This window comes from Cupressus sempervirens, chromosome 10 (genome assembly GCF_028749045.1).
Source record: "Cupressus sempervirens isolate cs-2001-9-10 chromosome 10, ASM2874904v1, whole genome shotgun sequence".
NCBI classification, from domain to species: domain Eukaryota; kingdom Viridiplantae; phylum Streptophyta; class Pinopsida; order Cupressales; family Cupressaceae; genus Cupressus; species Cupressus sempervirens.
Window position 1 is genome coordinate 365,603,480 of NC_143127.1, and position 16,942 is coordinate 365,620,421.

General features: G+C 35.4%; 1 protein-coding gene across 1 annotated transcript in view; it reads right to left on the bottom strand.

The window, feature by feature from the left end:
* GDPD6 (PLC-like phosphodiesterases superfamily protein) overlaps positions 1-16,942 on the bottom strand; it is a 108,763-nt gene that overhangs the window by 60,649 nt on the left and 31,172 nt on the right. The window contains exon 3 of the mRNA XM_089807663.1: positions 1,999-2,182. Within this exon, the coding sequence (XP_089663789.1) occupies positions 1,999-2,182 (184 nt within the window). The remainder of the gene's footprint in view (positions 1-1,998; positions 2,183-16,942) is intronic.

Consider the following 16,942-nt stretch of genomic DNA (forward strand, 5'->3'; position numbering starts at 1 on the left):
GGCTCAATTTAGGAATTTGACTCCGCTGATTTATTTGTTTAAGAACATAAAGCCAAAATGCTTTTCCTTTCATTAAATATTCTGAGTGCAAACAATATTTTCATTCCTTTTGTTTCCAGCACTGTATTTCTTTGAAAATGAATAAGAGGAAACTCATCTTTGCTGATATATAAAAGCTGGTACAGTTACATTCAAAATAGCAACTCTATTTAACTTTCTCTTACTTGTCAAGCTGCTTGTATACTAATGAAAAGATTCATGAATTGCAAAAGGAGGAATGTAGTTATTTTTGTTTTTTTTTATTCATTCTGAATTTTGTTCCTTAGCTGAATACCATGTATTGCTAAGATCATACTACCTCTTTTCTTTGTTTGTATGGAAGTCTGATAAATGAATCTTTGTTAGATCTGAACCATTTTTTCTTCTACTGTTACCATGTATGTACTCTCATCTTCAAGCCGTTTTCACTTCCATTACCATTTTTATAGAATGCTATAGCTCTTTTATTTCAGCAAGCTGTGTCTAGTCATTTTCTTTGCATTCATCATTTTCAACCACGCTTATCTTTGCACTTGTTTCCTGCATCATAATATTATCTGCTCTGAGCATCATTCTTATTGTTGCATCTTGATATTTGTCTATCTGCAAGGTTTCAAGATAATGACAATTTGTCCCTTAAAAGCTTCTTTTGGTCTGCACATCTATCATAATAAAAGGTTTCAAATCAAGAATGACATGTCCCTTTGATATTATACTTTTCCTTTCTGTAATTGATATAAACCTGTTGATCAATGATATGCTGGGCCTGAACCCTTGTGGGAGCCACATATTATGTCCATGTGACATTGATCTTTTTCTACACATGACACAAACAATTAGAAAAATAAAACATGGCTTAGGATTTTGGATGTACATATATATGCATGGTAGGATGGTGAGTTTGCTAGCCATTGCTTAGATCTTTTAGATCTAACTCATTTTTTGCAATTGCAGGACTTGGAGAGGGAACATCGAAAGCGGCACAGCAAGGGCAAGCGCGTGGACAGGTGGCAACACAGCCAGTCATTCCAAGCAATTGCTGGCACCCATGACCCTTTTTGTTTTCATATTTCTTTTCCACATTTGTATTTATATTCAAAGTCAAGCTTTGGTTTATTTCTTTAACTGGTTAGTTTCACGGTTTTCGTGGAACATTATGGACATTTGATGAATAAAATTACATTTTCAGAAAAATGTATGACACTAGTTTTGAGCTATTGTTCTATTTTCATCATAAAATGCAATTTATAGACATAAATGATCAAGTGTTTGCATAAAGTTATGCTTAAAACATAAACACTTAGATAATCAGTCATTTCCAGCAGTATAGCTCTTTCTGTTTGAGCTGGTAGGTCAAATAGATAACAGTTACTTGGCATGAACATTGCATATTCAACATAATCAGAAGTAATGGAAAAACACAATAATAGAATTATGCTCAAAATACTCAATAAGAAAAGGAATACTGAAGAGTACCTAGCAAGCTCATACTAAGCATACTCAAGAGTACACGGGATAAAGAAGGAACACTCAGGAGTACTTGGCATGCTCATACTCGGCACACTCAAGCGCACTCAGCGTACTAATGATTGTAGTAGCCAATACTGTAAATGGTTCAAGGTTATTTCAGTCAACAATCTCAAACAGCGTATGCTAATTAAATATCCAAGAACTCGTAGTATAAAGTCTGTGTGTGTGTGTGTGTGTATATATATATATATATATATAAAGTCTATAATATCCATGAACTGAAAAGTCTATAATATCCATGAACTGAAAACAACAAAGCCATATTCATGTATGTATGTATGTATGACAGAATGAATGAATGAATGCATGCATATATGCAATCTCAACAGCAGTATTTTATGTATATATGTATGTATGTAACATATCAATTTGTAAGAACAGTATGTTGTCAATAGATGGTATAATATAGACAGGTCTACAAGAGCATACCAACGAACCATCCAGTGACATTATAGCCTTGAACTTCATATGTTTTACGACGATTGGAGAACTCTTTGTGTTTGTGTACATCGGTTGTATCATCTAATGTCACATCATGAAAGCATATGAGAGCACCATCTTTGGTTGCAAGAATATCAGTTTCGATGAAGTCTGCACCCTCTTGAATAGCTCTCTGAAAAGTGTAACAGGAAAATAAAAATTTGTCAGATCTATTTACAGTTTTGAAAAAGCAATTGAAATCTTGTAGGATACAGGAAATAAAAGACTTGAATGCTTCATGTCAGAAGAGAATCACTAGAAAACAATATGTAGATAGACACTACGAAAAAAAAAGCAATCAAACTTTTGGCTTTTAGCATCACATAATTATCTTGCCACTAAAATGTTCAGGTTGCATGGCTTCGCAGAGTTGCAATGTAAATATTCTCTATTCCACTAGGAGAAAGTAATCAACTAAAAAGGCAAAACATTGGGAACATAATTAAATAAGACTATTAAAATGAGAGTAGCTAATTAGTGATTATGTGAGCATTCTATGTTCAATTCAAAGGAGACAACAATAGAGCCAAAACATAGCATATGATCTAGCCACCTACAAGTTTGGCGTAATCACAGCTCATGTTTCCTGTAACTATCACTAGAGCTATAATCTTTGCTACTATGTCTAACAAAAGCATAACTGGCCAAGAGAATCCTATGATTCTCATTACTTGCACAACGATTGTGACAGCTGACATCTGAACCTTCTTATCATATGAAGTAGGAGAAGCCCCATTGAATATAAGTGACACTGAGCTGCTGAAGGTATTAGCGCATTTCATAAGTTTACAGCATGGCTTATGACTGTTCAACAATCACTTCACTTCTGCACATGACATGGCTAATGGAAAATGCATTCAGTCATCCAACAATCTTTGGTTTTAAGTCAAGTAACGTTTGCTCAAGTAGCTCATGGTGTTGCTTGTCCACCATTTTGATGCACAAGCATGGCATGTTTTCTGTTCCCATGACATCTTTTTCCATATTTTCCTTCGTACATAATGAGATTTGATTCTTCTCTTATAAGAATGTTCTTTATCCATCCAACTTCCTATTATTGAAAAGTATGTCATTTGCAAAGTGAGCTATCCCTAGTCAATAAAATTTATTTATTTATTAGGATGTTTAAGGGGGTAACATAGCAAGTGTCGATCTAGTGTGCTATAGTGATAAGATGAATTTTACAAGAAGCACATCCAATAGTAAAAGTTCTATTAAATTTTTGAATAAGTTCAAGTATAAATCTAAGTAATTTTTATTATCTACATTCCTAAATTAAATTGAATATATTTGTCCGAAGTGTATTCATACAAGATATAATTTGATATTCATATAACCTATCCACATTAAAAAATTAAATGAATTGAACTAATGAATCTTTATTCACAGAGGTATCTTTCTAATGTCATTTTCCATCCAGCATATCTAAATCCTAGAGGGGCATTTTAGATAGTGTGGAACATGTAGACAAAGCAATTGTGTGTAGGAATTCTAGCTTTCCTGTACTCTAATATCGTAGTGAATTTAAGAGTTTTCTCTAATGCCACAAATCCTCACTTTAGAATGATTCAAGGGATGAAATACTGATTGTGAAATCCATATGTTGAAATAGCAACAAAAGCATGTAATGAAGTGAATGTGACAATCTACATTATTTTGTCCAAACAAAGCTAAACAAGTCAAGATGTGCAATGAGAAGAAACAAAGCACAGGAAACTCATGTAATTCATTACTATGATAGAAAGATTTCTATAGTATATTTGAGAATATATTTTCTGGTCTTAAAGAATTTGTGCTCTATGAAAAGACGATAAAGAAGCAAACATTACCTGTGGAGAAAGGCTTGAGCAATGAGTATATTCTACAAAGCTCCGGATATATTCTATTACAATGATCAGTAGTATCAAGATCAGTGATGAACATTGCATTTTATGGTTCTATTTAGGTTTTGATTCATAGGCTCTGATGTTTTTTCTCAGAAAAACAAAAATGAGTTCAATTTACACTACACACGCATAAAGTGAATAATTTCACAAAGTAACTATAAGTGTAATTTAAAGTAATCCTGCATTTACAAAGTGAAAAGTTCACAAGGAAAATCAGTATGACAACACCATTAAATAGTAAGAGTCTTATGTTTATTGAAGCAGGTTCTTAGAAATTTTAAAATGTACAATTTCATTTGCTTTTAAATCTGGTTTAGGGACGTAGTAGTCATTTGATATTATATTTATTTTTAGCTCAAATTTTCCAAAGGTGGATTTAAGGATCATAATTATAGTACTAAAGCCACTTTCTTGGCCAAATAGGGCATTGCAAACAATGGAGGTCTTCTCTATCATCATATAAACTATAAAAATGGAAAAATATGATTTTTTATTTTGACAAATTATGCTTTTATGCAAGAGTCTGAAAGATTGTGTTGGACCTTGCTAGTGTTGGGTGGATATTTTGCAACCAACGGTTTTGGGTAAAATCCAATCGCAAAATATGTAGACCAACCATAGCATGTGAGACAAAATGTTTGCTACCTTAAAGGGAAGGCTCCCTCTTCTCACCATTCCTTGGATCAACTCAAGGTAAGCAAGAAGTTTAGAGATTTGAAAGGAAATTTTCAATATTCTTTCCTCTTAGCTTTCATAAAAGAATCCACTTACCCACGAAAGTGAGTGATGGGCAAGATGAAACCTCAAACTACACTTCTATCTAAAGTTGTAAACAGTGATACTGATAAACCAACACTAACACAAAGGCTAGCTGAAAGCATAACAATTTAGCTATGTTCCCTGGGGACGCGTACCCGGCCTAAAACCCCCCATTTCGGGGACGGGGATGTCTCAAGGATGGGGGGACGGGTATGGGACATCCCCCAGCCGTCCCCAAATTCCCTTTTTTTGCAGGGGATGTCCCTGAAACTTGGGGACGTGGGGGGGACAAAAAGGGGGACGGCCAGCCGTCCCTGGTACGGAAAGGGGACATCTAGCCGTCCCCCGACCGTACCGGGTACGGCCGGCCATCCCCCTTTTTTGCAAGCTCAAAACATAAAAAATAAAATAAAATAAACATTTGTTGTGTCTTTTTTGGTCGGCTAGTGGGCCCCACTCCACCAAAAACCCTAAAATGTATATAATTCAACACATTTAAATTGTTTTAACCATTCTTTGGTTTTCATTTTATGTTGCAGCCGGCTGAAATTTTCATTTTGCAAGTAGAGGAGGTACTAGTTTTGCTTCCAAGAGCTTGACCAAGGGTTTGATCTTCTATTTTGTCCACCAAGTAAGTATAAAACTCTTTGTGCTTTCATCTATCATTTTTTTAATAAATTTGTAGCTTGCAAAGTCTGATTTTTTTTAATTTTTCATTGTTTCAGCTCATATATCTATTCAATTGCATATTTAAACACAATGAGCAGCAGTGGGAGTACAAGTAGTAGTAGTGAGGAAGAAAATGTAGAGGTTGATGTTGTTAGTAGTGACACTAGGCAAAAACTCAATCCTAAAGCTGATTTGTTTAAATGCCCTTCCGACATTATGAAGAATTTTGCAAAGGGTCCTTTCAATAGGAAAAAACCTCTTCTCCAATATGTCACACCTAGGCCAAAAGATAAAAAGAATTTAGGAGGGACTAGGGTGTGGGATTGTCATGTTTGTCTTGATGATTTTAGGGGCAGCTATACAAGAGTGAAGTCACATTTTTTAGGTGTTACATGCCAAGGAGTCAAAGTTTGTCCTAACCTAACCGATGAACAAAAATTAGAATGTCAAAGATTGCACTTAGAGGCTGAAATGGAGGGGCAAAATTTGACAGTGACATCACCATCCATTCCCTCAAAATCATCTAGGCATATTTCATCTGCCATTGGTACTAGTGGCAGCCCTAGTGGGTCTAGAGGGAAGAGAAAGATAAGTAGTAGTGAGAAGGGCTCGGTGGAAAGTATGTTTAATGCACAGACAAAGGAGAAGTGTGAGGCATCCATTGGTAGATTCTTTGTTGCTAATGGTATCCCATATAATGCAGCCCGTTCCACTTATTATAAACAAATGGTGAAAGATATTATGAGCATGAATTCCTCATTTGTGCCCCCCAGTGAGCATAAGCTGCGAACCACTATCCTAGATGAAGAGTACTCAAAGGTTGCTTTATTATTTGAGGATATGAGACGCACTTAGGTTAGGACAGGCTGCTCTATTGTGATGGATGGGTGGACCGATGTTAGACATCGGCCACTCATCAATATCATTGTCACATCCCCTACTGGCTCTTATTTTTTGAGAGCCATAGATTGCTTAGGAAAGAAGAAGGATGCAGATTTTTAGTTCACCATTTTGCGAGATGCCATAGAGGAGATTGGGCCCTCTAATGTTGTACAGGTTATCACAGATTCTGCACCTGTGTGCAAATCAGCAGGTTTGATGATAGAGGGTGCTTATAGGCACATATTTTGGACCCTTTGTTGTGTTCATTCCTTGAACAATGCATTGAAGGACATAGGGAAGATTGAATGGGTGAAGCAAGCGGTGCTAGAAGCTAGAGAAGTGCAAATGTTTATTTGCAACCACCACATTTCACTTGCTCTATTCAGGTCCTTCTCTAAGAAGGAGTTCCTCAAACCAGCCGAGACAAGGTATGTCAATTATAATTATAGTTTACTTTTAGTTTGTTTTAACTTTAAGTTATTTTAAAAAATTATTTATAAGTTTACTTACATGTGATGCTTTTTGTTTTAAATTTTAATCATTAATGTTTAAGTATAAATTTTTAATTTTTAATTGTTGCTATAGGTATTGCACATATTTCATCTTGATAGAGAGGATGATTGAGGTGTATGAGGCCCTTCAATTGATGGTGGTGAATCCAAAGTGGGGGTGATGGTCTCATTCTAAGTCCACTGAAGGAAAAGCGGTGAGGCAAAGGATCCTTGATGAGAGTTGGTGGTCTACAATGAAGTAAGTTGTTGGTTTTTAAATTTACTATTAGTCTTTTGCTTGCTGATTTTCCTACTAATAATCTTAAAATTCTTAAAATTCTAATTCTGATTTTTTTTTTTTTTTTTTGGCATTTTGATCTTGCAAATACATTTGCTCTATCATAGCACCCATTGTTGATGTCATTAGATATGTTGGTACTACTGCTCCTAGTTTAGAAGAGATCTATGAGACTATTGATAGCATGTTGGGTAAGATGAAGAGAATTGTTGCGGCAAAGGATCCTACATTGGGCTTTTATGAGGAGCATATTAGGCCTATTGTGATGCGGAGGTGGAACATAATGAATACCCCGCTTCATATGGCAGCATTTGCTCTAAATCCAAAATGGTATGCACAGTTGGGTGGAAGGGGCCTCCCATGTGATGATCCTGAGGTTTTGGATGGCTTCACAAAAGCAATTAATAAGATGTATTCAACTCAAGATGGCTCTACTCTTCGTGCACAGTTCCTTGACTTCACCAACCTTCGTGGCCCAAACTTGGGTAAGCCACAAGCAAGGTTGGATAGAGTTGTTTTGGCATAGAGGGATCCTATTGGATTGTGGACTTGGCATGGGAGAGATACACCTGAGTTAAAGATACTTACCGGTCGCCTCCTTTCACAGGTTGCTAGTTCTTCAGCTGCAGAGAGGAACTGGTCCACATATTCATATATCCACTCTATCAAGAGGAATAGACTTACCTCTAAAAGAGCGGAGAAGCTAGTGACAGTGCATCATGCTCTTCGACTTGCCAATCGCCAGACTCCAGAGTATAGGCAAACACCAGCTTTGCGATGGGATGTTGAGCCTGAGGATGTGGCCCAGATAGATGAGGATGACATAGCACCAGGACTGGTTGGGGTTCCATTAGATGAGACTACGCTTCCTGTGGAGGATGACAGTGAGGAGGATTCTGATTTTGATGCCATGGATTAGTAGAGGCAGAATAGGAGCAGCAATCTGCTTCATTTTCTATGTTTTGCTTTTTATGTTGAACATGAACATGATTATGATACTTATTACTTTATGGCAGCCTATAGCTTTGGGCATATTTTGATTTTGATTTTCAGATTTATGATTTATCATGCTTATCATTATGAGTCTTATGATATTGACAATGGTTAATAACTTAATGTTCATTGTTCAGTGTTCTCTAATATTGTATTGATATGCATTTTGAGAATTGGATACTAATATACTAAATAGTAAAATACTAAAATTGGATATTATTTCATAGATGGCATTCAAATGTTGTATGTTATGGTTCTATAATGTTTAAATGACATGCTTTGTGCTTAGTTTCATATGAATGACATGTATATTTACAAATTTCAATGTATATACTATATTTTAAAATTTTCCTATATATATAGCCATCCCCGTCCCCCCCGTCCCCAAAATCACCAAAAAAATTTGCCCTCCCGAAAACCCGTCCCACCGTCCCCCGCCGTCCCCGTACCGGAAACTTGGGGGAACATAGCAATTTAGCATTAAGTCCGGTCTTAATTTATGCTATAAGAATGACCTTTACTATTGGAGCACAAAGACTTCCAGAAGTAAAGAATTCTAATTATTTTTGTGAATTAAGAAAAAGATACAAAATATAGTCAAAGTTCTTAGTCTATATATCTCCACAACCACTCCCAGTCAAAGCTTCGGCTTTGATTGCTTCCTAACTCTTTATACTCAATTATCAAGAATGCAAAAAACACATGACTCAAAAATAACGAATGCAAATCACAGACAAAGCTTCCAACTTGTACTAATCACAATTGCACTCAATCAAAGTTGAGCTCCAATTGTTTCTTTGTATTCACTTTTCTTTCAAAATAGCACTACACAGTCAAACTTATGCTTGCACAATTTCTTCAGAGCTTTCTTGCATACAACAAAAGATGATTTTTACAATGAGAGGGCACTCCTTTATATAGGCAAAGGAGTTGAGAAAAAGGAGGAAAAAGTGGGAGCAACTCAACCAACTTTGACCTGTTCTAACCAAGGAGATAAATTATTGGATTACATGTCATAAGGACATGCAAATCGTATTACATGTAATTACATATTTTCATGCAATACATCCTCTCCAACTACAAACTTGGAAAAGAGAAGAAAGAAGATGGAAAAGAAGAGAAACAATCCTAAGGATTGTTCTTAAGTGCCTTGAACTTGATGATGACATCATGCATTGTAGGAATATCTGAGATTTTGATTGTCTTTGATATAGCTTCTAATCTAGCTGCGTTGGCATTTGCTGATTTTACAACTTTACAATTTTCCATGAGAGAATCTTTTAAGTGTTTTGCTAAGGTTTTGTACAAAGCAAACCTATTCATTGTGTGAGGACCAAAATCTTCAGAATCTAGATCACATTAACTTTGATTGTATATTCTGAAGTCACCTCGTCTATTTCAAACATAAATTGCAGGAAATTCTCTAAGGCTTGTTGAAAAATTGAAGTTATTCATGTACTTTGATTTGGCTTATATTATCTTCCAATATCTTACGGGCAATTTGGAGCTAGAAATGAGGATATCTTCCAGAGTACAAGGAGAGTACTTACTGAGTCCATGAGAAGACTCATGTTCCATAGTATTGCTATCCAGGTAACAATGTTTAGGAGATTCAAAAGATAGATTTTTAAGTTGTTGAAGGAATGAACCGTGAAGATCAACATTGGCAGAGGCAAAATGTGGAAGGCACTAACCTTTCAACTGGTTTGACAAAATTCCATACATAAGAAGTTAGAGTTTCAAAAAAACTATAACCATCAATACGCCCTTGATAAGTTGGAAAAAAACCTTACTTCCAAAGAGGACCGAATTTTCATGTGAATTATGGAGAGGACTTCACAGTTGAAGGGGATAGATCCAATGAAGATATTTCAGATATTGACCCTCCATGCAATGAGAATGACCAATACAGTGAAAACAGAAATTTCTATGTTTTGCCTAGTTGGTTTTCCTTTAATGCAAATTGTTTACAACTATCTTTGCATCGTGCACAATTTATAGAGTTGTTACTATCATGACAGTCGTGCCTTGTGCTGTTTTTTTTGGCACACAGAAAGTGACAAGATACATAGTCAATGATATGTCAATTTCTTTTTCGATTAGGACCCTGTGTGGTCTACAAACAGGCAATACAAGAGAAACAGATGAAAATATAATTATTTTGTTTACAACTTCTAATAAAATAAATATTGCCTACCTTTTGTAATTCTTCACCAACAAAATAGAAACTCTATTATTTGACGAATATTGGTTAATAATTAATTATTATATTTTATATTAAAAAATGTTATTAAATAAGTTTAATTGAACTAACATACCTACCGCTAGGTCGGCCTCTATGCCTTCTGGGGGTAGATTTGCCTCTTATGCTGATGTGGCTGCATTTGAGGTGGGTCTTCATGGTGCTCGTGTTGTTCTATCTGGGCCTTCTCGTCCCCGTGAAGTTTCCCTTATATGGGTTTCAAACCCTATAAGGGTACTCTTGGCCTCTGAAATAGTCGACAATATTTTAGGTACGGCAAATGAGCTCTCTTCTTTTGCTGCTATTTTTAGATTTCAGGGTTTTTGGCCCTCTCTTTCTAATCTTCATGCTTGGATTTCTAAGCATTGGGAGCCCATTTTAGATAGTGAGGTCCATATCTTTCCGGTGACTAAAGGCTTTTTCATAGTAAAGTTCAATTCTGTTAAAGACAGGAAAACTATTTTGTGCAATCATAGTTTTTCATGGGAGGACAAATTTCCTCTTATGGCCAAACTGTGGCATATGAATTTTGATCCACTTACTGAATCCTTTAACAGGGTTCCTATCTGGGTCTAGTTACCAAATCTCCCAATGCATCTCTGGCTAGATTCAATTTATGAAGCTATTGGGGCTACCATTGGTTATTTTTTATATGTGGACCCAGACACTTTGGATATCCTTCATTTGACATATGCTAGATTTCTTGTAGAGATGGATATTTCTAAGGGCCTTCCTCAGTTGGTTTGTTTGGATTCTTCGAAGGGCTCTTGGACCCAAACATTGGATTATGAAGGTATTCCCTTTTCGCTGTAGAAAATGTCATAAGACTGGTCACATTGCTGCTCATTATGCTGCTGTGAAGACCAAATCTAGGCGACCACCCTCCTGGTGGTCAGGGGCCTCTTCTGAACACTATATGGTGGTCAAGTCCTGTGATGCGCCTCTAGATTCAGCGGTTGTATCTGCGGATGTATCTTCAGCTGATGATCTTTCGGTGCTGGTGTTAGAGGAGGTTCCTGTTTCTTCTCCTGCCCCAGTACTGGACCCTTTACCCTCTCCTGCCCCTACCCCTGTCCTTCCTCTTGGTTCTGGGGGGAGCCAGTTGGCATTGGGCTCTTCTAGGAAGATTGTTGGTTTTTCGGATTCCCCTAGGCTTCATTGTTCAGTTTCTTTTGGGTATTGGATTGTTGAAGTAGCTAAGGTGGAAGATGGTTGGACTGTGGTAAAAAGAAAGAACACTAGACCATCTGCTTCTCCTTTAGAAATGAACCTCTGACCGTGCAAGAGTGGCTCTAAATCAAAGGACAAATTGTGATATATCTGGCTCTACCCCCTTGCTGGATCTTTACTTTTGGTTAGTGATAGGCTATTTGTCACCTTGGTTACCTTATGTTCGGGGGTGACCAGTTCTACTTTTGGTTACAGTATCTTTGAATCTGAACTTATTGAAAATCTTTAGACTCGTTCAGGGTTTTAGGCTCCCTTCAAAATCTGTTTATCTTATAAAAAACATACCTATCTTTAAAAAATCTATCTAGAAGATGTTGGGAGATATCATTCTCTAGGTGCCTACTTTTTACTAGATTAACAGAATAAGCACCTACAAATGATGTCTTCTAATGTATTTTACATAGATCTTTCCAAAGAAGGTGTGCTATTGTATGTGTACATTGACAATGAAATTTTTCACATTTATCAATTTCAAATAATTTAACTCTCATGTGAATTCTCAATTCAGTATCATGTTGTGCAGAAATTTTCTATAATATACATACAATATTAAGAATTCCTTATCAATGTTACATTGTTATCACATGAATAGAATTTCCCTAGTTTTGTTATTGCTGTCCTCTACTATTTACTGAAAATGACCTCCCAGAAAATCCAACTCAAAAGTACACCCCTTGATCCCAACAACTTAGCATAACATTGCTTTCAAAAGATCCAAATTGCCACCTTACAACTTGAAAAAGACCCAATTTGCATTTACTTGTTTGTTGAGAGTTAAGCATGAAAATGAAAGGGAAACACAAGTGATCAACTAGTAATAACCACATAGGACCAATTTGTCATAATATTTTATCATTATTTTGAGGCTTACACATAAGAAGATTATTTTCTTGATCTATTATAACACTGAATTCTACCAAGCTAGGGCTGCTAATGGATAATATCTCTCCAGCAAGAGTGGTTGCTACATATATTGAGGGATTGAAAGAATCCACTAGAGGGTAGCAAAAAGGGACAAGTAGTTGTGAGGGCTAACTTCATTGACATGTAGCCATTGCATGGAATATTCTAAGACCTTCATTTTTTTTAGAAATGTAAAATGGACACTAACTACCTACAACTAAGGTTTGAAGTCGTGATTCATCACTCAACTTGTTAAAATAGCACACCTAGTGAAACATGTCCAAAAAAACTTTTTAAAGATTCAACCAAAACTTAATCTAAAAATCTATAGTAGTTGAATTTAAAAATATCATTTGCTATTAATAGAATATTATATAACTATATAAAATATAACATATATGCAACTTAAATGGACCAAATAGTTATTAGTAATCATAGATATTTGTTATATCTAACTTTTATATCCAACACAAAAAGGACAAATAGTTCAATATAAAAAACTTATTTGTTCTTATTAAAATAACATGTTATTATATAAAATACAATTTATATCCAACACAAGGGGACCAGTAGTTGAACACTAAAACTTCTTGACATTCTCACACATTTCATGGGAAAATACAAGGCATTTAATGTATTTACCTTTCATATTTGTGAAAAGTCAAATTGCTAATATGAAATACTCTAATGCATATACATTGCTACCCCAATAGTTGCACACATAAGAATAATATTTGTACACTGAGATAACAATATTTGTTTAAGTGAGCATCTATTATTATTGAGTGAGAAAATTATTTTTTAAGTGACACATATAATAGATGTCTGATATTTTAAGACATTATTTTTTAAGTGACACACATATATTTGACAAGAATAAGTCTAGATGTCATTATTGCAAAGGTTTCTACAATGGCAATAAACACCATTTACGTGTGTTGTGATTACTTGATTGAAACAATATTTGGGCTTTATTTACATGTGTGGTCATTGCACATTGAGCAGCATAATAAACTTGTGATTTGTGTTTGGTCTCTAGTAGCATTACAACTCACTACAGGCAGTGTTTCTCCTTAAGGATGTGAATTATAGGGATTGGCATGGCATTTTACTACACCAGATATGTTGTGGAGTCTCCATTCACCTCTGTTGCAACTTGTTTTTCCAACACCATTATCTAAATCTGGTTCCTTAATAAATTGAGTTATTTGCATTGTAATTAATTTGCAAGTTTGATGATTGTTGTTGAGATCATTGTGTTGGTGTTTCATATTAGTTTCAATTTGTGTTATTTTATGAGCATTTCTATATATTCAAAAACACACAAAAATTGCAAGACTGCACAAAAGTGAAAGGTCATTCTTCAACATAATTTTGGAGTGAGCCAACAGGGTTCATTATAGCGGTATCAAAGCAATTTCTTGTCATCCAATAGGATAGGAAAAAAATGATGATTTGGTCTTGTTGTTATTTTAGTGACCAGCACTCTTGCAGTTATTTCAGTTATGGACAAAATACATGAAATCTAGTAAATACGGAAACAAGTTGAATGGCAAGGATAATCTCAAGAAGCAATAAATGTCTAATGGAAAGTATGGAAAAGCTTAAACAAAACCAATTAAGGATGGATGTACTACTCTCGAATCCAACAACTCCAGATAGTTGTGCAAAGTATATGGTTTCCATTTTAAAGAGTCTCCCTCACCAAGAATGCAGGAAGAGAAACTGAAATTTTTCACACGTGAGGCATCCACAAACCTTCACCATGAGTTTTCAATAGTTGATGATCATGGTGACGATCAATAGTTGATGACCAATTTTCTACAAGATGGCAGCACCGAGTACCAGCATCTTGATGCGGCCAGAGTTAGTGAATAAGAAAATAATATGACATGGCCACTAACATCGATGGCAATGTCACTCCAAGGTCTAATTCTCTGGGCAGCAGATTCTTATTTGATCATGTTGGTAATGTTGCTGATAGGGCAAGTGCGGAAGAGGCAATTGATGCCATCATTAGTTTAGACTCTCTTTTGAAGATTGAAAAAAGAATATGAGCACTGACAGCTTTAATTTTTATGGATGTTGTCATCATGTTGAGGTAGTGCAGGAGACAAGAGTCTTCTCAATTGGGAAGAATGAGGGCATAGAGCTACTTAGCGATGACACTCATGATTTGAGTGTTATGGAGGAGTCAGGTGATGTAGATTTATGCCCTATTATTGTTAATTCACATGACAGTCATGTATGCAGCAATAGGTGATAGTAGAGGGGTCTTAGTTGTACGATGTTGATACTAGTTGTAAATATTCTGCAAATTCTGAATATCAGATCTGAGATAAAACCTTCTTAGACTTGTTCTAATCTTCTTTAATGTCAAACCTTGAAAGGAGATGATAATACTAATTGACTTTCTGAAAATGTATTTATCACAGCAAGAATTGATTTGAGGCAGAGTTGCTTAAAGGCGCAGACTTGTAATTTTAATGTGTGTCCTTTAACTACAACAATACCCTCCATATATATAATAACCAAAGGGCATGTCCCTTAAAGGGACATGACCCTATCTAGGTTGGCCCACAAAGACTCCTCATAATCGGCGCCTAGAAAGGAGACTAATTTAACAACAAACATAACTAATTGTTAATGTTTTAATGCTCACTTAGAGTCACCCTAAAAGGACCACCGATCATGCCTATTCAAAGGGCAATGTATTAATAGCCTTAACAATGGTTTTATATGCTGTAAGAGGAATGTGCAATCTCAACAATCAGACTGTATGAGAATCAAAAGTTATAGTTTTAACACTCCCTCTTAACTTGATAATCATATTGAGAGATAAAATATCTAGCATCACCAATTACGATGAATAAGCATAGAATGATACTCTATATCTATCTTCTTCTTCTTCTTGATATGTGGTATTATTGAACACGTGATCCTATGTCATATTACTATATCTGTGATATGAATTATCACTTATGCTAGTGATAACAGTATTGCAATGAATACAATATACAGGATAATATATTGGAGAATAATTAAATTATTCATTTATCCAGGTTGTGACTCATAGGTACTGGTAATCCTTTATCACAACATGATCTTAAGTTAAGATCTACTAGAACACAGAATAAAGTTTGAAAAATAAATTCTTCCTTTATCCAAAGTTGTGATTCATGTCTATGTCACAAATGATCTTGAACTCATCTAAATCTAACAGTAGTTCTCTACTATTCAACACATTATCTAAGAGATCGTCATCTCTCATAATGTCTTTCATACTAGTGTTTATTATCTCAGAGATCGTCACCTCTTAAATAATGAATACAAATGGTGGAGCCCATAACAGTCAATAGCTTGACAATAAAATTAACTTTCATTAATAATTTAAAGAATACAAAATTTTATAATTCAACCATACCAAGTGAAGTTATCTATCTTCACTCGAGAGAGAGGTTTTGTAAGAATATTTGTTGTCTAATCTGCAATACAAATGTCTACCATCTCTCTAACATAATGGTAAGGAATTTCAATATGTGTGGACCTATTATGAAAAACTAGATTCATGGAAAGCTTGATGGAACTCTAATTATCACAATGAATAGTCGTAGGATTCATGGCTTGACCAAATAATCCCACAAGTAACTTTCCAAGCCAAATTGCTTCCCGAGAGGCCATTACTGGTGCAATGTATTTGACTTCTGCGGAACTTTGTGCTACTAAAGATTGCTTTTTGCTGTAATGTCCCCTCTTTAGTTCGACATGACATTGATCATGGATTTTGCCTATTCCAGACTCTCGTAGGCAAATGGTGTGGAGAGAGAGTCAATTTTGCGGATCAGATGGTCATATCTTGCTCTTGAAGAAGTGTTAAGAGGTTATATTTTATTATTATGTGTTATTGGGGCCTACATGTTATAATTTTAAGTTGAGTTGCACTTTTTATTTTATAAAATTACTTTATTATAAAAAGTGCATTATAATGAGATTTTATAAAGGATGTTTCTAGAAGTTCTAGAAAAAGTGCATTATAAAGAGATTTTATAAAGGATGTTTCTAGAAGTTCTAGCAACTTCTTAGAAAACTGAATAAATAGAGGGCTGGGCCTCTCATTTTGGACATGCTTGGATTTGAGATTTCTTCTACTTCTTCCATTGTGGAGCAAATTTGTAGTCTCTTGGGTCTGCAAATTATTATTTGATCTTTGGGAACGAATCACTCCCTTGGATTGGCGACTTTGAGGGTGTGAAATATCACCTGAATTGTTGCATTTGAGGAGTTGGTAATTCAGCCATCTCATTTGGACTTCATTGAGATTCTGTTATAAGGGTTTACTTTGGTTGGAATAAGGGTTTCAGTTGTGCCCTAGCATTTGTGGATTGATTAACAGGGTTTGAAGACACAGTTGTGCATTATTTTCAGACTGTCAGTCCAGGGTTTGGACCCATGTTTTTGCTCATAACTCCTAATTGGCTTGACGGATGAATTTCATATTTTAGGGGGTTATTCCGCAACCCTAGGCGCCCAGATTTATTGC